The sequence below is a fragment of the Ostrea edulis genome, chromosome 3 (genome assembly GCF_947568905.1).
Source record: "Ostrea edulis chromosome 3, xbOstEdul1.1, whole genome shotgun sequence".
Classification (NCBI taxonomy): domain Eukaryota; kingdom Metazoa; phylum Mollusca; class Bivalvia; order Ostreida; family Ostreidae; genus Ostrea; species Ostrea edulis.
Genome location: NC_079166.1, coordinates 86,619,079 through 86,644,178, shown reverse-complemented (window position 1 = coordinate 86,644,178; position 25,100 = coordinate 86,619,079). Strand labels below are relative to the sequence as shown.

General features: G+C 35.4%; 1 protein-coding gene across 2 annotated transcripts in view; it reads right to left on the bottom strand.

The window, feature by feature from the left end:
* The window catches only part of LOC125674555 (uncharacterized), an 80,687-nt gene that overhangs the window by 23,197 nt on the left and 32,390 nt on the right, over positions 1-25,100 (bottom strand). The window contains exons 5-8 of one of the 2 annotated variants that reach the window (XM_056159306.1): positions 23,758-23,990; positions 9,794-9,811; positions 9,541-9,558; positions 9,341-9,358 (exon numbers count right to left, since the gene is read on the bottom strand). In XM_056159306.1, coding sequence (XP_056015281.1) covers positions 9,341-9,358; positions 9,541-9,558; positions 9,794-9,811; positions 23,758-23,990 — 287 coding nt within the window. The remainder of the gene's footprint in view (positions 1-9,340; positions 9,359-9,540; positions 9,559-9,793; positions 9,812-23,757; positions 23,991-25,100) is intronic. The other variant, XM_056159307.1, reaches the window with a different exon arrangement.

Here is a 25,100-nt window from a genome sequence, read left to right as displayed (position 1 = left end):
AATTGAATGCTTAATTCGTGATGATTAATGCAAAATATAGGCTTATTGTGAATTTTCTCTGTTAAAAATGCGAATGACGTCATCCCTTTGCAGACGAATTTTTAAATTTTGGAAACCAGTTCGGGCAAGAAATTCATATTTTTCAAAAAAATATTTCATCTTTCAAAAAAAAAAAAAAAAAAAAAAAAAACCGGTAAAAACGATATGAATAATTGCAGTCCATTTATTATTTTGTTGTTAAAGAACCTGATTCACAAACCCCATATTATGGCCCTTAAAATATATAAAAATGAAAGTGAGTGTTGAATAGGAGTATTGGTGTTATAAATATGTATCAGAATCCGGGGCTTAAAAAACATCTTACATTTTAAAAATAGGAGCACAACTAAAGCTGTATACATACTAGAACCGGATATGGTACCGTATTTTTGTCATTTTCCACCAAAAACTGGTTATTTTGTAAAGGTTTTGTCATACTGGTTTCAACTCGCCCAAACTATTTAAAGTATTTTTATAATATACACCTTTTCAATTGACCAAAAATGCAAAAATAGTTTAGGGAGAGCTAGGAGCACTATTTTTATTTTTCAAAAAACGATATTCCAGATTGCTGAAAAATATTACGGTTATAATGCGCTGGTGGTGGTAAACTTGAATTTTACAGATAATATGGCTGATTTAAGCATCTTATGGAGAAAGAAACTACGTTTTTTATTTCGTGTCGTGTATATATGTCATTTTAGTTCGGTATTTATTTTTAAAGCAAGGGAAATTCCCTCATCTAATAAAAGTTTTCGGTTGCAGCTTCTTTTGCCCTTTTACTAGGTTATAGATGTTCATTTTCAATACCTAGTTGTTTTCATCTTTTAAAATCGTTCACAAAGCATCTTCATTGCATCGTTGCTTAAAAACTGTGTACAATTTTGGTAGTTTTACATTATTATCATAAACATTATCATTGAACGAAACGAGTTACCGAAAGTGTTAGGCCTAGTGACTGAAATGTACATACATGGCGTCTTTTGTCACTTTGGGATATATCAGAAAATATTCAGGCTTCACGCAAGTATTCTTGTATGGTACTGATATCATATTGACTAATGTTTGCTTTATTTTACAAAATTGTTACTACGCAGTTTTAGACTGTCAACATTCGAAATAACTGTTTTATTTAACCTAACTTTACGTACATTGGTAGCGAGCCCTTCTTTGATTTACAGTACATCAAAGTTTCGGGCTGAATATTAGCATGACCTGGTCAGGCAAAAGGAAATTCAAAATAACAGATATTTAAACTACAATATGACTTACCATAACATGCAGCATTGTCGCCAGTTAAATCCGACACAGTAAATTATGTAAGCAATTCATAGATAGCAATACACATGTTATCGATGAGACATGATGTCATCTGTTATAAGACATTCATGACGCATTTTATGGTTCGATAGGCGGATCAAGTAACCCCCATAAGGGCCATATGAAAATACTCGATATACCGGGGTTTTTTTTTATTTCAAACATGCTATCGTCGTACATGTCAAGAGTTATTTTTTTATTTTTATGTAACTTTATTTGTAAACAATTTAAAGACTGCGTTTTGTTGTGGTTTTTTGTTGTTGTTATTTTAGGGGGGAGGGGGGGGGGGGTAAGACAATACAGTATTTATTGTGGATGTTTAATTTCGTTGATTTTCTATTTCATAGGCCTAGTTCGAAGGCCTATCAACGCATCAGTGTTCCATTGTCCAATGTAAAATTAGAAAAGGAAAAGTAGTGTCGTCTTGGTTGTCCCCATACCAAGTTACATTTATCCAATATAAACAAATTTTTTCAGCGTGCTCAGCAAGTCAAATTGCGTGATACAAGTAAAATTAAATTATGACAGACGAGCTGAATGCTATATTATATATGTTTTGCCAATTAATAAACTGGACATGTGTTTTACCAATGAATATATCTTAATTTAATAATCCAGCCCCTACAATAGCAACAGGAAATTGTGCTTAAATTGTCCAATCTTCAAAACGTTAAATTGTGTACATGTGTGTGGTGGCGGTGGTGGATGGTGGTCTTCATCCACTCAAATTGTCCCAATCACCCTCCCGAATTCAATTTCTTTAAGTGTGCAGTGGATAGATCGCCACATGGACCCATGCAAGTCTGCTGTAAGGATGTTTTGAAATCTCGGTGTCAAATGGAACTAGTTTACACAAAAAATATACAGACAAAATGATATGACGATTTGCATTTTAGTTGCGTCTATTCATACACGCTATACAACTGTACTGAATCTATAACTTCGATCGATCGATCGATCGATCGAGAAAGAGATCTGTAATTGTATACAGGTACGGGAAGTTTAATCAAATCTTAAAATGAACAATATGTTTCTTATTATTAACCATTCCACTTCATTCTGATATATTTAATTTGTCTTTTTTCCGTGTTAAATTATTCGGCTGGCGCAAGTTAGGACTACCCCCTCTCTTTTTTAAACCGATGTTACGTGCCTAGCTATCAAACGTTTGTTCATTTTTAAAGTCAAATGATCCTGAAAGTCTCTTATTTGGTGAACTCGTGCTGCTCGTGCTGTGAAACAATGTGCCGACTAACACGTACGGGATGTCGAGAATTTGGGCGTTTCATAAAGGTGTGAACGTCTGCGGGGAAGTCTGCATACGGATATGTGTCAATATTTTGATATATTTATATACAAGAAATAATCCCGATTTACAAACATGTTGAGGTTTCTATTTAGAGATAATTAAAATCCATTTAGCGACACTGTCCACTCTATTTCTGGGGTTTTTAAAAACAATTTATCTGCTTCAAACATATAAACGTGAAAAATTAATACATAACGAACGTACTCTTACCTGTACTCTTAGTTAAGAGTAATTAAGATGAATTGTTTCGAATAGCAAACTCCAACATGTAAACAATTTAAGTAAGTTATCAAATCAGTATGATAATTCTTTAAAGATAGACAGTGAAGGTACATTTTTTTTTAAATTACTATTCTAAATTTACAATAATATATATCATTAAATGTATGAATATATACAAGTGGCCGTTTTATACGTTTTAATTTTCACCCACTACTATTTAGCTTAGTATTTATTATCTTTTTTAGGTAAAGGTCTACCTCGCTCAGAAAATTAAGACTTCAGAGGTGCCGACAATTTTAAAGGTCCACCGTGTTTTATTTTCAAAATTTTAGTTTACGAGGTGTATGTTCAAAAAATCCATTTTTCTAATTAGTTACTATGATTACTCAAGTTTAACCAAAATTATACAGTGGTCTCTCTTTTTTTTAATCGTCAATTAATATCAATTTTAATGGAAATTGATACGAATAGATATATGCAACTTGAAAATATAAACTCGTCTTTGAGATAGACGGTAAAACAATACTATTTGCTGGGTTTCGGTGTGGTCTTTTCACTGAAAGGAATTTTAATTTTTGATCACGATTTTTCAATAATGTCTAATATAGCGGGGAAAATTTTAACAATTGTGATTTACATCCAGAATAAGCCCAAAAATATATATTAACCTATGCGTCCATTTTTTGTGTATTACACTGTGATTCTCATAACGTCAACACCATGACGTTATATAGCTTTTCTGTTGAAAAGCAACACAAAGTTTAAACGACTGTAAAATGAAAACTAGAAAAGATATAGTTGTAAAATAAATTGTTCTATAACTTATAAATCCTAGAGCATCAACTGTGAAAGTCTCATTTATTTTGGCGAAAGGGCCAATTTTAGTACTTTGTGGCTCTGGTTCTTTCCTTGGAACTCCGTTTCAAAGAGTACAATTTCCATTTTAATTGGGAATAATGGATGATTTGAGTTTTGTACATAGACTAGGCCTATATGTCTTTTTCAAGCGATTTTCAAATTTACATTCAATTATTGTTTAATTACTTTGTTTTAGTTCTATATCAATTTCACGTATATAATATTGTTATCGTCATATAATTTTATCGTATCCATTTATTGTCAGTTGATAATGAAATTGATACTGCTCATTTCATTTCATTTCAGAAACCAAACGCCTACCAATGGGATTAATTGTGTGATTTGCTGTGGAACCGTGAAGCCAGAAGATGCTGTTGTTCTCACTACAAAGGGTAGCGAATACATTAATCTTGCCAGCCGAGAACGAGGCAAAGAACTGTTCACCAAACCAATACAAAAAGTTCATGAAAAATGTCGCTGTGAATTCATTCATGCTCACTACATCGAAAAAGAGACTGTTAAACGAAAGAGTACACACTTGTTATTTTCTAGTGAGTGTGAAGCGACACCATCAACACTGAGGTCACACTATTCATTTGATTTTCGTGATGATTGTTTGTTTTGCGGCAAGGAAAGTGTTAGAAAAAGATCTAGAATCAAGTGGTATCCAGTTCGGACACAAGAATTTCAAACCACGCTTTTGAAAGTTTGTGAAAAGCGAAACAATGACTGGGGAAGGATAGTAAAAAGTTGAATAGCATCAGTCAGTGATCTGCACGCAGCAGAGGCTGTCTACCACCATGTATGCAGTACCAATTTCAGAACCTTGAAAGCAATGCCAAAAAAATTCTCTGCAGATAAAAGTACATGTGAGCAGAATGTAAACGATATACCTTCAACACTGCAATCAGAATTTGATGCAAGGTGAAGATAACGAACATTGATCAATCTCATAACTCCTACAAGCAATACAAAATAGATAGTTGGACAAACACGGACCCCTGGACACACCAGAGGTGGGATCAGGTGCCTAGGAGGAGTAAGCATCCCCTGTTGACCGGTCACACCCGCCGTGAGCCCCATATCCTGATCAGGTAAACGGAGTTATCCGCAGTCAAAATCAGTGTGGCAAGAACAGCTTAACAATCGGAATGAAACACATCAGACAGCATTTGACCCAATGCGAGGTTGTATTGACGAACTAGATCGTTATAAAGACCATAGAATTTGCGAAATGTTGACTTCAATCGAGACTGTTGAAATCCCTGTACCATCAACTTGTTTGTCAGTAGCTAACCTCGATTTAAAAACTGACTATACCCAGAACAAGCTCTTGAATATCGAATCAGTTGAGGTATATAAACACCATATGCAGTTGATAATGGAATATTGCTACATAAATGTGGGAAGTTGACGATGGAGAAGCTGAAATCATCCCGTTTGTCATACAGTTGAGTTGTTAGTTTGCCGTTAATGTCTACTTTCAATAAAGTATGAAGCAGAAGTGGACGACTCTGTGGTGTCCTTTATTTCGAGCTCACAGGGATATATCAAATTGACATATAAATGAAAGCTATCATTGTTAATAGACAAAACGTCATCGATATATCTAAAAGTCGAATTGAAGGTCAGAGCGAGACATTTTTTCTTCTCATGTGATTAGATTTTTGAATGATTCTTATGAGGAGCAAGTAACTGTCAACGACTTAGTCATCAAAATGCAATCACTTTGTGGAGAAAAAACTTACACGACAAAATAGATGAAACAAAAGTCGAGGGAACACTATGGTGATCGCATTGTTATGTCAGACAAACAAGGACGGAAATATGTTATGCATTTCGCAAAACGGCTTCAAGTATCTTGCACAGTTTGTATCTAAAAGGCTCAAATAATGAAAGAGAAGAGGAAGAGAAAAGAGAGATAATACAAACTACATCAGAACTTATAAGGAATGACATTTGTGCCCTCGAACTTGATAAACATATCTATCCAGCTGCTGCAGAAATATCACAGCTTCAAAGGAATTTAGAAATAGAGCCTGGAAGTCTACAGTTCGTTTTAAGAACAATAGTGAAAGAGAAGTCATCCAACTTGAAAACTGCGTCCATAGGACAATCAATTATACAAGAAACACGACAGCGAGCATTGATTTGTCTCCTGTAACTAGGATTAGGAGTCCAAATGCATCGCCTTTATGGATCACGATTCCTTGTAGATTCTTTGTACAGTCTTGGGTTTTGCTCCTCGTATTCCGAAATTCAGAAGTTTGAAGCATGTGCTGCAGTTGAAGGATCATCTGAAAAGCAAATCCTAGGTGTAAACGACTGTCTCCAATTCGTTGCTGATAACGTTGACCACAATACAGACACATTAGATGACAAACACACGTTCCACGAAATGGGGATGATCTCATCCGAAACCGAATGGTTTCTTTGACCGTAGAACATTGAGAAGGGACGTGTCTTCAGATGGCATTTCCAATCTTGGAAAAGTCAATATAACTTACTTCAAACCATGTTGCTATAATGCCATGTCTAAGATGAATTTTTTGGAACTTCAACATCTTCGTTCTCCAACGCTAGGCTCTATGAAAGTTAACCTCATCATAAAAGCTGCCTGGCCATTGAAATCTCCGATTCCTAGCTGGGCAGGTACAATGCAAACAATCAACAAAGGCGGGTTTTCAGAGCAATCGTCAATCCAGTTTTTACCTTTTATTGACATGAATCTGACTGACCTTTCATGTATGTAAGTACCTTGAAGTATATCGATGACGAAGCAAGGACGTATGGAAAAGTACCGATCATAACATTTGATCAACCGTTTTATAGGAAATCTGTAATGATTACTTCAGAAACAGAATTGAAGGACATGCTTATCCGTCTCGGGTCATTCCTCACTTACCTTAATATACTCAACCATTTAAGGTGCAAATTTTGGAGATTGACTCGTACTATTTCATTTTTTTTAAATTTGTGACAAAAAGGTGGATGACATCTAAATACCCATCGCATTACATAAGCAGTATGTTGGAATTTCAATGGGTACGAGTTGTGCTCCTTTGTTAGCTGAGCTATTCTAAAATTCATATGAAGCAGAATTTATTCAAAGACTACTACGCGAGAAAATGAAAGATGTTGTTGTGGCCTCCAATTCGACATTTAGATATATCGACGACGTTTTGTCTATTAACAATGATAATTTCCATTCATATGTCAATTCGATATATCCCCGTGAGCTCGAAATAAAAGACACTATAGAGTCGTCCTCTTCTGCTTCATATTTAGATATTCTATTGAAAGTCGACAAAAGTCGGCAAAATGACAACTCAACTGTATGAAAAACGGGATGATTTCAGCTTCCCTATCGTCAACTTCCCATAGTTATTTACCAATTGTCCATTATCATCTGTCTGTATATGGTGTTTATATATCTCAACTGATTCAATACGCAAATAATTGTTCTGCGTATAGTCAGTTTTTAAATCGAGGCAAGCTACTGACATACAAGATGATGGAACAGGGCTTTTAACAGTCTCGATTAAAATCATCTTTTTCACAAATTCTATGGTCATTATAACGATATAGTTCGTCAATCCAACCTATCGCTGGGTCAAATGCTGTCTGACGTATTTCATATCGATTGTTAGGCCGTTCTTTACAAACTAATTTTGGCTACAGATAACTCCGTTTACCTCATCAGGAAGTAGGGTTCACGGCGGGTGTGACCGGTCAACAGGGGATGCTTACTCCTCCTAGGCACCTCATCCCACCTCTGGTGGGTCCAGGGGTTCGTATTTGTCTAACTATCTATTTTGTATTGCTAGAAGGAGTTATGAGATTAATCACTGTTCGTTATCTTCACCTTTCATAAGCAAGAAACCAGCTGTAAGTACTTGAGATTTAAAGTACCAATTATATTCATACGCAAGAAAGAACTGATCTCGTGACCAAATTCATGTTAAGCTCAATTCAATGTCGTTTTCATAATTGACAAAGGTAAATATATACATGTAACATTTACATTTATCAAATTACAAATAAGAAATATGGTCTTGTACACTGTTTTGTGATGATTTTCCTTAATACTTACCAATATAATTTATGATATATAAAAGATACATAAATATTGGTAATATATATATATATATATATATATATATATATATATATATATATATATATATATATTCCATTCGTCGTTTTCTTATTTAACAGTTTTAATGTAAAGGAATAATATTTAATAAAACAAATTCGCCATTGATGTAAAAAAAAATATCTACCGGTACCACATTGCTATTATACGAAGTTAAATAATGATAAGATTGTTTACAATAAGGTGATCGGCGATAGATGCGATTATTGTATATGACGTCACGGAATCAATTGACCCGCTATCCTCATTGGCAGAAAATTCGAAACCAGGAAGTCAATTTGAGTCGATTGAAATGTTTTAAAAAATAAACCTGAAATTTTGTTTTGAAAACTGCAAGATCATTTTTATATGTATTGTGATAAAAGTCACTTTAGTTTCTAAATAAATAACTCATGAACGTGGGGCATGTCCTTTAAGGTACAATATGTAAACCAATTATGGATGTTAAAGATTTTCCCATTAGCTACTCTTTCATCATCTGTAAATTTAAATGTGTAAAAAACGTTGTTATGTTTCTGAGGCGTACGGTAAGTAATGTTATGAATGGCCACAGAAACAAATCATAATCATTTTTCTCAATATCATTTCACCATTTCTCCAATCCAAGAACAAGTAATATCTAGACTGGTTGTAATCTAAGGAGACTCCGTTTTCAGACCCAATCGTTCATGCCTTATACATTTATCAATAAAATTAAAACAGATGTATATATAATACATTGATATATTAACATCCTACATTGTTATTCGGGAAATGTTATGTGTTATCCATCGTAGGATACCCACGGCTGATCTCGTTTTCTTTTTAGCCCGTGGATATCCGACGTTGTGTATCAACTTGCTCAATACGTAGGTGTTGATAAAATGCAGATATACACATAGACGTGTCTTACTCCAAAGGTATCTATATGTCCTTCCCATATTCTTATACCGGGGTTGTGAATTTTAAATTTCAAGACGAGTTTACAATATAGGATAAAAAACTAAAGTGTTATTTTAGAGTGGAGCATAGTCATTCTGTATGCTTTATCAGTAATGTTTCCACACACATATAAAATTAAATAACAATAACCTTCCTCGTGTTTCCACATGTATATCAAGGTAGATAACAAAATCACCAAACTATCTTGTTCCTAGTTATCTTTGGATAACTTATATAAACAAGATGAATTTTAGTCTTCTTTATACTATTACTGATTTGCTCTCTACTAGAATGTAACATGTGTCTTCTTTTCAAGTGAAAGACGCTTGGTGTGAGTTGGAAATCAGATGAAAAATGTTAATTGTTCCTCCTCACGAAGATTATCAGCATCGTGCTCTTTGAAAAAGTATTTCATTAACGATAAGGTAACGTTACATCATATCGGGATTTATCAAATGACAGATATGAAATATAACATTGTACATTGTTTTGGAATGATTTTCTTTAATACTTACGACGGGTCGCTTCCACGTCTGAAAATGTATAAAAATAGATATTGATAACTTCTCACGAAGAATTTCAACACCGTGTTGCTTGAAAACATTTAGTTTTTTTTAACTATAACATAATGTTACATAACATAGGGATTTATCAAATTACAAATATGAAATATAGCATTGTACATTGTTTTGGAATGGTTTTCTTTAATACTTACTAATTGATATGCTTTCATCTGAAAATGTATAAAAATAAATATTTGTAATATAATATAATCACAGCTTGGTGTGAGTTGGAAATCAGATGAAAAATGTTAATTGTTCCTCCTCACGAAGAATATCAGCATCGTGTCTTTGAAAAAGTATTTCATTAACGATAAGGTAACGTTACATCATACCGGGATTTATCAAATGACAGATATGAAATATAACATTGTACATTGTTTTGGAATGATTTTCTTTAATACTTACAAGGGGCCGGTTCCAAGCCTGAAAATGTATAAAAATAAATATTGATATCTTCTCACGAAGAATTTCAGCACCGTGTTGCTTGAAAAGATTTAATTTTTTTTAACTATAACATAATGTTACATAACATAGGGATTTATCAAATTACAAATACGAAATATAACATTGTACATTGTTTTGAAATGGTTTCCTTTAATACTTTCTAATTGATAGGCCTTCGTCTGAAAATGTATAAAAAATAAATATTTGTAATATTTATTAGTGATATATGTTTGATCTTTCTTGGCACACTAATTATGACTACTTCTGGTATACCCTAGAGTCCGCGTTTGCACAACTTTCTAATTTGTATTGCTTATAACAGTTATGTAAATGATCACTGTTTGTTATCTTCACCTTTTATATAGAATTGATAGCCAAGTATGATGGGCAAACATAACTTTAATATATATCGGGAAATAGGGCTCACGGCGGGTGTGACCGGTGAACAGGGGATGCTTACTCCTCCTAGGCACCTGATCCCACCTCTGGTGTGTCCAGGGGTCCGTGTTTGCCCAACTATCTATTTTGTATTGCTTATAGGAGTTATGAGATTGATCACTGTTCGTTATCTTCACCTTGCATTTAGATTTTCGAATTACAAACTAGTTGTTCGTCGTGTTTCTAGTTTATAGCACCATCGGATTCATATTAATCATATTTATTCTGAGATTATCTCGGTTGACTACCAGCAGTTAAGGTATAATATGTAAAGCAGTTATGAGTATTAAAGACTTTCCCGTCAGCTACATTTTCATTATCAGTGAACTCTAACGTGTACACCACGTGGTTAGGTTTCTTAGGCGTGCGTTAATTAATGATATGAATGATCATAGCAACACTTGATAATTAGTTTTCTTAACATCATTTCATCATTTATATAATCCAAGAAGAAGTGTTATCTAAACTAGTTCCAGTAAAATAAATTCAGACCTATCTAACAAATTAAGATAGAAACATTTTAGATTGTTAATTCTGAGTTGATATATTTAAGAATTGTCGGATATCCGCGGCAGATCTTGTTTTCTTTTTATACCACGGATATCTGATGATGTATGTTAACTTGCTCAAAACATAAGTGAGAGTAAAATGTAGAAATAATACAGATAAGTGTATCTGACTCAAAAGTTAGATATATTTCCTTTTCATGTTCTTACACCGGGGTTGTGAATTTTAAATTCCAAAATCAGTTTATAATATAGGAATAATATAGGATTGAAGAACAAATACTAAGGTTACAGATTGAAGCGGAACAAACTCATTTTCCGTGCTTGATTAAAAAATAGGAAAAGATTGTTAAAAACTTCTAGAATTTTACAATGTAATATCTATCTTGCCTTTCTTCTTAATCATCTCCAACCACAAAATATACTTTTTATCATATAGTTCATGCTTACAGACTCTTCAGTTTGTATTCTAAAGTATTCCTTTTGATATTCACTTAGAAATGAACGTTGAGAAGATAGCGAACAGTGATCAATTTCATAACTCCTATAAGCAATAGGTAATGGACAGATGGGCAAACACGGACCTCTGGTATATGCAGGGACCCGTGTTTGCCGAACTGTCCACTTTGTATTTGCCTAGGAGGAGTAAGCATCCCATGTCAATCAGTCACATATGTGAAAGCAATAATGCACCATATCACAAATTATCACTTTGTCAAATTTATAAAATCCAAATCCAATACCGATTTTTTCTTTTTATTCTGTCTATTGACACTTTTCGTATTGTGATTTCGAAATCTAAATCACATTTTGTTGCGGAATCCCAACGAGTTGAGTTGTAAATGCTAAAACTGGGAACAGTTTCTAAAATTCTTCCACTTTCAGACAATGATTGAACTTCGTTGCTGTAGCACGTAGAGAGAGCATGCCTTGCGCAGAATTAAAAATATGAAATGAACCTGTGTATCGATTCAAAATTATCCTAATATTCTTATGCTTAAGTGTAGAGTTGCGCCAAAACGTTATTTTTTGTTTCTATCGAAACGTACATAAAAGTGAATGACTTTTAAACATTTTTTACAATTATCCCTAACGATATATTTTCAATTTCAGTATCCCTAACGATAAATTGAAGATTGGACGTTTTGAGATCATGAACATTTGCTTCTTGAAAGGCGACGATAACGAACAGTGATCAATCTCATAACCCCTACAAGCAATACAAAATAGATAATTGGGGAAACACGGACCCCTGGACACACCAGAGGTGAGATCAGGTAGCTAGGAGGAGTAAGCATTCCCTGTCGACCAGTCACACCCGCCGTGAGCCCTATATCCTGATCAGGTAAACGGAGTTATCCGTAGTCAAAATCAGTTTGTCAACAATGGCCTCACAATCGGTATGAAACACGTCAGACAGCATTTAACCCAATGATAGGTTGTATTGACGAACTAGATCGTTATAACAACCATAGAATTTACGAAATGCTGACTTCAATCGAGACTGTGGAAACCCCTGTACCATCAAATTGTTTGTCAGTAGCTTACCTCGATTTAAAAACTGACTATACGCAGAACAAGCCCTAGCATATCGAATCAGTTGAGAATTATAAACACCATATGCAGATAATGATAGAATATTGTTACATAAATATGGGAAGTTGACGATGGAGAAGCATATTAAATCATCCCGTTTGTCATACAGTTGAGTTGTCAGTTTATCGTTAATGTCTACTTTCAATAAAATATCTAAGTATGAAGCAGAAGTGGATGACTCTGTGGTGTCCTTTATTTCGAGCTCACACTGATATATCAAATCGACATATGAATGAAAATTTTTAATGTTAATAGACAAAACGTCATCAATATTTCTGAATGTCGAATTCAAGGCTACAGTGATAATTTTTTTCTTCTCACGTAGAGGATTTCATCAACAGAAATGGCCAAAGGAAATATGCAAGTCTAGCGATCAGTCATCCGGAAAAAAAACACTTTTTTAAACACCCCTCTGATTCCACGCACAAGTACTCTGAAGTTGAAATAAAAATATACTGGAGTTCTTTATTGACACTGTCTATGTAGTCTATAGTTATGAGATTTTCCAAATATCTCTTGGAATTACCATGGACATGCAATGTGCTCCCTTGTCAACTAACCTGTTTTTATATTTATATTTTTATGAGAATATGGCTTATTCAAAAGATTCTACATGGAAACAAAAATATCATGCAGTGGCCCTGAAATCGACACGAGATATACCGACGATGTTTTAGCTAATAATAATCACTTTCATTCATGTGTGGATTCGATATATCCATGCGAACTCGAAATAAAATAAACCACATAGTCATCAACATCTGCTTCGTACTTACATGTAGATGTTTTACTGAGAATAAATACTAGCGGCAAACTAAGTGCTAAACTTTAAAATGACAAACGGGAATATCGCAGGTTCTCTCTCGTTAAATTTCCATATTCAATATTCCATCATTACCTGGATATGGTGTTTTTATCTCTCAACTTATTACATACGCAAAAGGCTGATTTGTGTATGATCAGGGTTTTTTTTAAACCGAAGCAGGTTTATGGCATGTCAACCGTTGTAATATTTGATCTTTTTCATTTGCATTGTATAATGTTCCATTTGTATTCTATCTTTTCCATTTGCATTGTGCATTCTTTCGTTTGCATTGTATAATCTCCATTTGCATTGCAATTTTTTTCATTTGTATTGTATCCGAGTGATTGTTTATTTTGATTTGTTACGAAGAATTTCATTAGTTTAGGTTCCACTTATATTAAGCCGTCACCAGCTGTAGGCCGCTCTTAAGGAGGACCTAACCATCCCCAGATCTTCAAGAAGGCCCATCTCCAATTCCAAGGGATCCGAGGGTCGACCACCATCGTCGCCTCGCCGCAACAAACCTAGTGTATTAGGATTCCTACTGGGCAGTCAGCAGTATAAATATACACCATCATCGTAGGCCAGTGACGTACCACAAATAGACTTACTATGCTAAGCGCACAGTGACGTAGCAGTGGGGGTTCACGTGCCAACGCCTATCTGCTGTTAGCTCACATTATCGGTGATTCTCACTTTTAAATAACCATGCGTTTTGTGAAGTATTAGCTATAGATCCTGAAGCGTGCTACTACATCTCCAAAGCGTTTCGATTCGTTCCGTGCAAACCGTTCACGGTTCCGTGCAAACCGTTCAGCGTTTCGTGCAGATCGTTCACCGTTCCGTGCAAATCGTTTCGGGAAAGATTCGTTCCGTGTATGATCAAACAACGCCAATAGAAACGTGTAGATCGTTCAAACCACGCCCTTAGAAACGTACAGACCGTGCAAATAATTTCGACATGGGATGTAGGGCAGCTAAACATTGTTGGGAATTTAAGCAATTATTTCAAAATGTCTCTAAGACGGGCTTTCAACAGTGACAATCTACAAATAATCGAAAGAAAACAGTTTATTATAATACCACCAGGAATAGTAAAATCCTATACCATTTTCTCACCCTTGCTAGTTTTTAGCAAGTGTAGAGACATGTATATTTCTGTCCTCGTTATCTTTTTATTTAATTTTTTTTATTTGTTTTTTATTTGTATATAGGAATAATTTATTTGTCTTGTTACATTTCTATGATCAAGTTTCTCTGTTTAGATAAACATATTTTCATCAAAATCGTTTATTAGAACTGTCTGCATAATGTAAAGACTGATCTGTGTATAACTTGTATATTCAAGGCAAATTCCAAGGTCCTTTTTTTTACCACAATAGAGGTAAGTTAATCCGGGTATTTTAAATTAACATTACTACAGAAGGTGTGAAAATCGGCGGGGGCAATTGAAATATGACAAAAGAGGTGTTTATATCTTTTGTCTCTCAAAAATGAATACAGTTTTCTATAGGTTTTAAATTGAGGCAAATGCAACAATCTAATTAAAATTGGATGTTAGATCCGCCCACATATCTGTTGATCATTACCGTGGCTAGTAATTATTTGTTTTATCTATTCATTTATATTATTTATTTCTCAATCAATTTCAATCATATTTTGATTGTTTCTTTTTGTTTTGTGTCTTCCCTTCTTATCCAAGGTGACAGGTTCGCATCGACTAGCTAATTATATGTCCAGATGTACCCCCCTCACGAAAGACGGGAACCGTCTTACGAAAAAAAATTAAATCATTTTATCTGTTGTCATACGCGTATGTAAAAATGTATAGTTTTTTTTCAAGATGTGTCTTTGAGAAGATGCCTGAAATATACAAAATGCACACGTGTTTCAACGGCACTCAGATTGAATGTACAAAAATAGCGATACAGCCGTGACTTTTTCAATGAATTGAATAGAGCAATGAATAAATAACTTGAATAATAAATATTCCATGACGATACAATTTATATATCTTTTCCCTTTATTTCCGAAGTTAAAAAAATATTAATTCATTTTATTCCAAGGTGTTCCTACAGTACACGACACGAGTTTTATGCGTGTTCCACGCAACGCGGTGGAACAAATTTGCCCCAAACACGGTGGACCTTTAAAATTGTCGGCACCTTTAAAATCCTATTTTTCCGCGCGAGCTAGACATTGAAGTCCACGGAGGAAATTCGTGGATGCCACCGTGCATCTCCGTGGATGTCACCCGTACCTCTGTCGATGCCACCTTGTACCTCCGTGTGATAAAACAAAGAAATAATTTCCGAAATGATTCACCCAAAAAACCCTTTCGCTTGGCCAGCATACATGCCCTCACCCCATTACTTATTTAGAAATTAGCTATAAATCATTCAATTCTTGTAATTGTTGTTTAATGATACGTTGGTGTTTTCGGTTCATATCCGTATGTAGACTTCCCTGCAGACGTTCACACCTATTTATGAAACGCCCAAATTCTCGACATCCTGTATATAAACACCTGTGTTATTCCTACCACTCGTCGGTACATTGTTTCACGGCACGTGCAGCACAATTTCACCAAATAAAAGAAGGGTCATGAACAACGACAATCACATGCCAGTAATTTCAATTTGATAAACAGCAGTTCAAAGAAATGTGTACCATAAGCAATAGTTTATTTTTACGCAAGGTTTTCATTGTAATTAGGAATATGTGATTAAGGTCAGCTATATACATGTACATGTTTACATTGGATATGAATTTCATTATGTACTCAACTGTGAAGCAATGTGAGCAAAGAATCAAATTTTTATCACTTAAACAAATAAATATTAAAACTATCTTTACTTTTAAACAAACCTTTAGAAAACTCCGTACTTTCATTATGAAAATTTCATTAGAATGCCCATACTTCACATTAATAATAACACGTTTTTTTTTAAAGTTTTTTTTTCTAACTTTACAGCTTTTTGTCTTGATATTTTTATATACCATTGCATAATGGTGATGAGATCCAATAAATTGAATTTAGTACATGTAGCCTTCAAATATCACAAAGTAAAGAGTTGACAACGATTGAAATAAAAATGCAGACGTTTTCTCGTTTATTCAGTAACTCAATAACTTGCGCGTCTTCTGAATGAAAGTTGTAAAACAAACGTACTAGGTTTTGGTCAGTTATAACATAATACGGGGGTAAAATTCATCTAATCTCCGCTAGCAATGGGATTTGAGTCAACTGTGCCTTCGTGCACGAATAATCTCGGCTAGCGATGAAAAAAAAACCCTATTTTTTATGATTACCAATGCTCTCTCTCTCTCTCTCTCTCTCTCTCTCTCTTGCTTTCATTATCTAATGCATCTAAAGATTAAATTAAAGATTTTAATAATCGATAGCGTATGTGAATAAAAGCAAATAATCGTTAAGTCATTTCTGTTTATATTTATATTAGGTTTTTTTCATGAACTAGTTGCATTTGACACCGAGGATTTACATCCTTAAATATTGATTACAAGCACGTAGAATCGGAGAGGGTGTACTTTGAAAACTTGACAGGGCCGTAAATTAACCTTCAATTTGGAGGAGGCAGGAAATTAGGCGGGGGTCTGTGGGCCGCCCAGGCCCCCAGACGCTGAGCATATTTTGTGCACACTGAACACGTTTCGTGCAAAATCCTTGATTCTAGGGCCTTCTAAGATGTTACTTGACTAACTCATTCTAAAAGAAAGATTTGGAATGCTTTTTAAGGGAGGTATCATGTTCTTAGTTATTGGAAACAACATAAATTCTAATGAACTTTAAATTTTATTTTTTTTTAGCTCAAAAGTTGGAGGAGGCAGCTGCCTCCTCCGCCTCCATGTAATTTACGGCCCTTCTTGAAAGGTTTTCGTAATCGGACAATTTAAGCACCATTTTTGTTTTTATTTTATTGCTTGTCAAGAAATTTACACAACTTAACCGGCAACATACCCCTTCTGATACATTGAAAAATATAAGTAATGTTAGCACGGGGCTCTATAAAGTTCAATCTGCAGTTTGGTCATACTTCGTCATTCAATAACTTATTCAAAATAAAAAAAAATGTTTGTCGGGTTAGCGGTACTATGATGTATGACTATACCAATGACCTGTGTATAACTTGTACATTCCATGCAAATTCGAAGGGGTTTTCGCCTCGGTAGAACAATGGACGTCAGCTAATCCGTGTATTTGAAATCAACAGAAAGTTTCTTGCGGAAAGTGTGAAATATATTGGGTCGGCGTAAGATACCCGTGATCTTAGACTAGATCTGATATCGCGCCGACCCAATATATTTCACACTTTTCATGAGAAGTCAAAACCCAAACTAGCTAACCGTAATTTAGTTATACTGTGAGAAAGACCCTAGGAATTTGCATGGTATATACTTATTATACAAAAATCATTGCATTATCCAGACACTCCCGATGAACATTTTTTTTTATGAAAACCTCTATCAAAGTACATCGAACATAAGTCTCGGTCAAATGTAATTAACTCGGGATTTTAAAAATAAATCATTCGATGGTTTATATGTTTGCTTCTATTAATTACGTAATAAATTAATTCCAATTTGTTAATCATCGACAATGCTCTAATTTCTATATTGGATAAAGTTATATTTGTCAAGATCCATATCAACACAATATGATGGAGGTAATTATGTTAAACAGCGCATTTGTCACACACACACACACACACACAGAGAGAGAGAGAGAGAGAGAGAGAGAGAGAGAGAGAGAGAGAGAGAGAGAGCACATCGGTAATTATTAAATATCCCTATCACATGTTGTACATGTATGTTTTTCATTTACTGAATATACTAATTCGCATTCAAAACAGGAATTGCCTGCAAGTACGCATTATTTAAACATAGAATTTAAGAATATTTTAATGAAGAAAGAAGACTAAAAGAAAAAAAGTCAAAACCAGGTTTTCTTAAAAACATAATATATAGTGTTTGGTATCGTTGGAATCGGCTCAATATGCTGAAAAACAATATAAGTATCATGGGGGGAAATATTGACATTTTTTCTTTTCTTAAAATTCCACCCTTATCTTGATTATTTGGCCTGCGACACATTTTCACATCTCCCGCAAGGCGCCCGTGGCCAGATCAAAGCTCTTAGCAGCTGTGTGTATTCGCAAATAACACACACCGTGCAACACGGAGGACACGGTGTATCTCCGTGGATTTTCCTCCGTGGTCTTTCCACGGTGGGGTGTATAAAACTCGTGTCGTGTACTGTATGTCATTAAACTATTCTTTAACCCCAGGATGAAACAAAAAATGACGAAAAAATCAAAGCGTGCAGACCATGCTTAGCGTTCACAACCCTCTCCCCGCCCAAATATATTTCAATCTTTCCTGAAAGAGAAATTTCTTTAAATCCTTTCATCTGTTTCATACACGTACACATGTATATAAAATGTAAAGGTTTATTCAACATCTGTCATTGGGAAGATGCCTGAAATATACAAATTGCAAATGTATTTTAACGACACTCAGAATGAATGGTCGCGTCGACCATTCCATATTGAGTAGAGCTACGAATCAATAAAATTTGATTAATCACTATTCCGTGACGATATCACTTTTGCATATTTTTCTTCTATTTTCGAAATTAAAAAAAAATAATTTGTTCTCATTCCAATGTGTTCATTGATCTAGTAAGCAAAAATGAAATTTACCGCGTCGTACATTAGCAATCATTTTAAAATGTATGGCATGTCAAACGTTGCAATATTTGATCTTTTCCATTTGTATTGTATAATTTTCCATTTGTATTCTATATTTTCCATTTGCATTGTATAATTTTTCATTTGCATTGTATGATTTCCATTTGTATTGTATAATTTTACATTTGTATTCTATATTTTCCATTTGTATTGTATAATTTTCCATTTGCATTGTATAATTTTTCATTTGCATTGTATAATTTCCGTTTGTATTGTATAATTTTCCATTTGTATTCTATACTTTCCATTTGTATTGTATAATTTTCCATTTGTATTCTATATTTTTCATTTGTATTATATGTGTTTTTCGTTTGCATTGTATAATTTCCATTTGCATTGCAAAATCTTTCATTTGTATTGCATCCGAGGGATTGTTTATTTTGATTTGTTTCGAAGGATTTCATTAGTTTAGGTCCCACTTATATTTAGCCGTCACCAGCTGCAGGTGACGTACCACAAATAGACTTACTATGCTACATGTATGGGCACAGTGGCGTAGCATTGGGGGTTCTTTAACGTGTCAACGCCTGTCGATATTTACGTCTAAGGTTTGATGCAGCCATGATACGAGTAGAACTCGAACATGCAACTTCACGGTTACGAACCAAAGCGTATTTTATATCACTGAACTACCGCGATCGGTTCCATATAATGACTAGTTGAACATACATGTAACTAGCAATGAGGAATCTTGCGCCGGGAGACCCCCCCCCCTCCCTTCACAAATATGATATTTTATATATAGATGTCGAATAAAGCATGCATGTACGTTTTATTTTGTCAGAAGGCACTTGTTCGAGGGGCGGATCCAGAATTGCGGTTACGGTGAATATGCTGATCACATTAGACGCATAAAAGCGATCAATTAATGGGGGGGGGGGGGTTACGCCATTACACTTAGCAAATACGATATATTCCTGCGAAACGTGGCTCCTGAACTTTACCTCTTCAACATCTCGCGCATTACCAAATTCGATAAACTATAACTTAAGATTAATCCATTGAATAGTTGTAACAAACCAAACTCGATGTTAACAATTGGTGGGGACCCAAGTGCCGAATTAAGTCCCCTGAATCTACTGAATTCTGACTAAATAAAAATGTGCATGCTTTTCTGGACAGTTCTATTTTTTTTAAAATGATCGGGGGGGGGGTCGCCATTACTAGAGCTAGCTACGTATTTTAAAAAATAACTAGTCGCTTGGTTTGTGGGCGAGAGGTCGTGAGTTCGAAAACCGTTACTGTCATTGCCGCATGAAACCTAAGACATAAAGACAGTGATTGCTCCTTTGCCAAACACTCGGTATTTAAAAGTGAGAATCACGGGTCTTTCCGTAATGACCTTAAGCACAGATATTCCGTATCGCTGCACAGGCGTTGGCACGATAAAGAACCGTCATTGCTACGGCACTGTCATCGTCGGTTAACCACGGGTGCTTGTATTCGAGCGTGAGTGGACTCAAAACCGTGGTTTGCGACGATGCGGCCCTGTGTGCTAAGCACGTTTACAGATGTCGTACACCAGTGACGTTAACTAATGAAATCCTTCGTAACAAATCAAAATAAACATTCCCTGGATACAATACAAATGAAAAATTATACAATGCAAATGGAAAATATAGAATACAAATGGAAAATTATACAATACAAATGGAAAATATAGAATACAAATGGAAAATTATACAATACAAATGGAAATTATACAATGCAAATGTAAAATTATACAATGCAAATGTAAAATTATACAATGCAAATGGAAAATATAGAATACAAATGGAAAATTATACAATACAAATGGAAAAGATCAAATATTGCAACGTTTGACATGCCATAAAAATGAATCATTATCATTTCTTTCTCAACATTCTTTTCAATATCTAAAATACTATAATAAGACTGAAACTATTTTAACCAAATAATATCGAAAAAATCAAAGCGAGTAGGCCACGCCTACCGTATCGTGCAGACCGTTCACAAAACGTACAAGCCACACCTACAAAGTGGTCAGCGTTTCGTGCAAAACGTTTACCGTTCCGTACCATAATCGTTTCGTACCGTTCCGTGCAAGTTGTGTAGTAGTACCCTTCAGGGTCTGTATATTTACTTCTAAAGTTTGATGCAGCCATTCCACGAGTAGAACTTGATCATGCAACCTAATGGTTACCTACCAAAGGGTATATCAATGAACTACCGCGACCGGTTCCATATAGGACTAGTTGAATATACATGCATATAGCTAGGAATGACGAATCTTGCTCCGGGTGACAACCCGCCCTTCACAAATATGATATTTTGTTTAATTTGTATAAACATGTCGAAAAAGTATGAATGCACGTTTTATTTTTTCAGAACGCACCTGTTTAACGGGACTTTGCCCCCCACCCTCAACCACCCGCCCCAACCACCAAGACTTTGCCCTGGACTCACTAAGGGTCTTAAGACAGTCCCCAGCAGATTACTGCTTTCTTTCATTCAGAATTATCTAGATCAGCCAGAGACTAGTTTGAATAATATGCACAATAGGCGTATAAAAGCCATTTATTGGGTAAGGGAGTTTCACGTCATTGCATTTAGGAAATACGGTAAATTCCTGGGAAACGTGGTTCCTGAACTTGACCGGGTCTTCAACATCTCGCGCATTGGTGGGGACCTATGGGCCTAAGTTCCCCCGATCTGATTAATTCTGACTAAATAAAATGTGCAAGCTTTTCTGGACAGTTCTATAAAAATATATCATGTGGGGGGAGGGGGAGCTGAATTCGCCATTGCTAGCTACGTATTTTGTTTTAAATAAATAGTCTTGTATGGACCTGGTTACGGTAGCTCAGTAATATATCGCTTGGTTTGTGGGAGGAAGGTCGTGAGTTCGAGTCACTCTCCCGCTATTGCCGCATCAAACCTAACACAATAAACATAGGTAGTGATTGCTCCTTTGCCAAACACTCGGCATTTAGAAGTGAGAATCACGGGTCTTTCCGATATGACCTTAAAAACAAATACCCTGTGTTGCGGCACGTTAAAGAATCCTCATTGCTACAGCCATGTTCGCTGCGCATGTCTACATCAGTAAACAATTCGCAAAGCAACGTTAACTAATGAAATCCTTCGTAACAAATCAAAATAAACAATCCCTGGAATACAATACAAATGAAAAATTATACAATACAACTGGAAAATATAGAATACAAATGAAAATTTATGCAATACAAATGGAAATTATAGAATGCAAATGGAAAATTATACAATACAAATGGAAAAGTTAGAATACAAATGGAAAAAATATGCAATACAAATGGAAAATATAGAATACAAATGGAAAATTATACAATACAAATGAAAAAGAGCAAATATTGCAACATTTGATATGTCATAACTGTTAAACAAGTTGATGTTACAGACTCTGTAATGTCTCGTTTAAAGACAGCATTTTGAAAAAAAATTATGGCTGTTATCATTGATTTATTTGCCAATACAGCCTGTCATTCAGGCACATGCTCTCTGATATGGGTCATACCGATTTATGAGGCCGTTCTTGGCACATCGATTTTGACTAAGGAGTACCCTATTTACCAGATAAAGACATAGGACTTTTGTTGATAGGTTTGTTTACCTGATCAGGATATATGCTCATGGCGGGTGTGTCCAGTCGACAGGGGACGCTTACTCATCATATGCATCTAATCGAAACCCAGGTAAATCAAGAGTTCCGTGTTTGTCAAACTCTTTATTCTCTATTCCTTATAATAGTTATGAGATTGATCACTGTTCGTTATCGTCACCTTTGATGACGTCGTTGATATATACAAATCTATATCAAAATTGCTCCACCCCCATGTGAGTTATAAATATCAATGGTTTAAAGTGGAATAAAATGTATGAATCCCCACGTGATACAGTTTAATTTAAGTTATAACCAAAGAATGATAATGCTGCCATCATAAACGGTGTCAGAAGGGCATGAACAGACTAATTATGTTAACATCAGAAAAAATATACAGTTACATTAGAAATGATGATAATACACAAAAATCGTGGTGAGGAATGTCAAATTTTCAATGTTGAAAGTTAGAAAAAAACCTACTTGATGGGTATCTATAAGTCAGTTGTGGATAATTGGGAAACCATTGTATGATAGACATAAAATAAAGAAAATACCCACAGGTGGTGGTGGTATGTTGTTTATCGTCCCGCTCAAGAATGTTCAATCTTATGGAGACATCACCACTGCCGGTGAAGGGCTGCAAAATTTGAGCTTATGCTCGGCGCCTACGGCCTTTAGCAGGGAGGGATCTATACCATTCCTCACCTGCTGTGACACGAGGCCTCGGTTTGTGCGGTCTCATTCAAAGGATAACCCATTTAGTCGCTTCTTACGATGAGCAGGGGGTACCGAGTACCTATTCTAGCCCGGATCCCCATGAGATACCAGCATAAAAGTCATTGCCCATGACAATGTTTTATTATTATGGATATGCATTCATTATTGAGGGAATAATCTTCGTCTTGCTAACCACGTTTACTTTGGTTCAATCCAACAAAGCATTATCAGAATATGCTCCTTTGCCTAACTTTTGGCATTGGTAATAGTCATTTGGAGGAAAAAACTTAAAACCCCAAGGTCCGGAGTCAGAGTACATATCAACACTATACAGAACCCTCACCGCTATGTTCCCTTGGGTTATGTAGGTCTAGATGACGACACTTCACAAACAGCTAGTGATATCTAGATATGAGTGAAACATTCTCCTAGGGACGCATAATCAATAAACAGACTTCACGTATTTAAATTCATTAGCTGAATAGTGTATTTACCTTCCCTATACTTCTGATTCCTCCTCTTCCGTATCCTTTTTCTACACAAGAAAAACAGAATTATTCCAATCACGACTATGATGGCCAACACCGAGAACACCACCACGACAGTCACATTGACAGAGTCTTGTGGATTTGAATTCGTAGTATTTGTGAAGTTTGTGGTGGCTAATGTCACATTCCCCAATCCATCCTTATACGACACAGAACTTCTGTTAAGTGGCACTGGTGTCCTGACAAAAAACCCACCCTATATATTATATGCTATAAATACTATATATTAAAGCAATACGTTTCACTTCAAGAAGACACTAGTTTAGTTTCTAGAAAAAGAACCCATGTGACAACTTCCCCGAAACTTGAGCTTAGTTGTTTAAACACATAGAAACCGAATATTATTTTCTACTTCCTATTTTTTATCTCTATCAGTGTGTCCCTCAGGTCCTCATATAAGACCACATAAACAGTAGGTGAGTTATGTTAACGATATCCCCCAACTCAAAAACCGTAAGTGCCTAGCATGGGACTGTATTTTGCACCTCTTTACCGGAAACGGTGATGGACCCATATCAATGAAAAGATCCTGAGCGGTACGTTAATTGATACATAACCAACAAAAACTTACCGGATTTTGTTATTGCACGTTGTTCCGTTCGGATGGCTGACGACGCTTTGGGGGGTGGGGGGGGGGGGGCATTTTCAGAGAGATATATGAAAACATAAACTCCTGAAGTCAAACACTTAATAGCAACATTTGCAACATGTTTACTCTGGGTTATATATGACATATTGAAACTGCATTTCCTTCATTTTAATTAACTGTTCATTTTTTTTATTATTGGTGAGCACTTGAGAAATATATGTAGCAAATCACAATATAATATAGGATTAAAAAAAAAAACAACGAATGTTGACGGTTAACGGTTCTCAATACAATTTCCGTATTTGATTGAAAATAATGTAACGTGTAGCGGTCACTCGGACAAGTGCGGACCACGCTTGCCGTCACTTAACTTGCGTGATCAAGAGAGAGTGAGTTATCTCTGAGTGTTTGACACCTGCTCAACCACCGTCGTCCCCGGACGAAACTGCGTCTGTACACGGATACGAAGTTCCAGGGCTCCGAAGAGACTCTACCTGAAGAAGGCCCACCAAAGACCAGTCACTACGTTGCCACCAATTTGCAACGTTTAACGGTCATCCAGTCAAGTTCTGACCACGCTTGCCGGTACTTAACTTGCGTTATCAAGAGAGAGACTCTACCACATTACCAGAAAAGCTACCTCACTGGCAAGGCAGTATACGTTCCTCTTATACTGACCGCAGCAATACCTATTTTATTA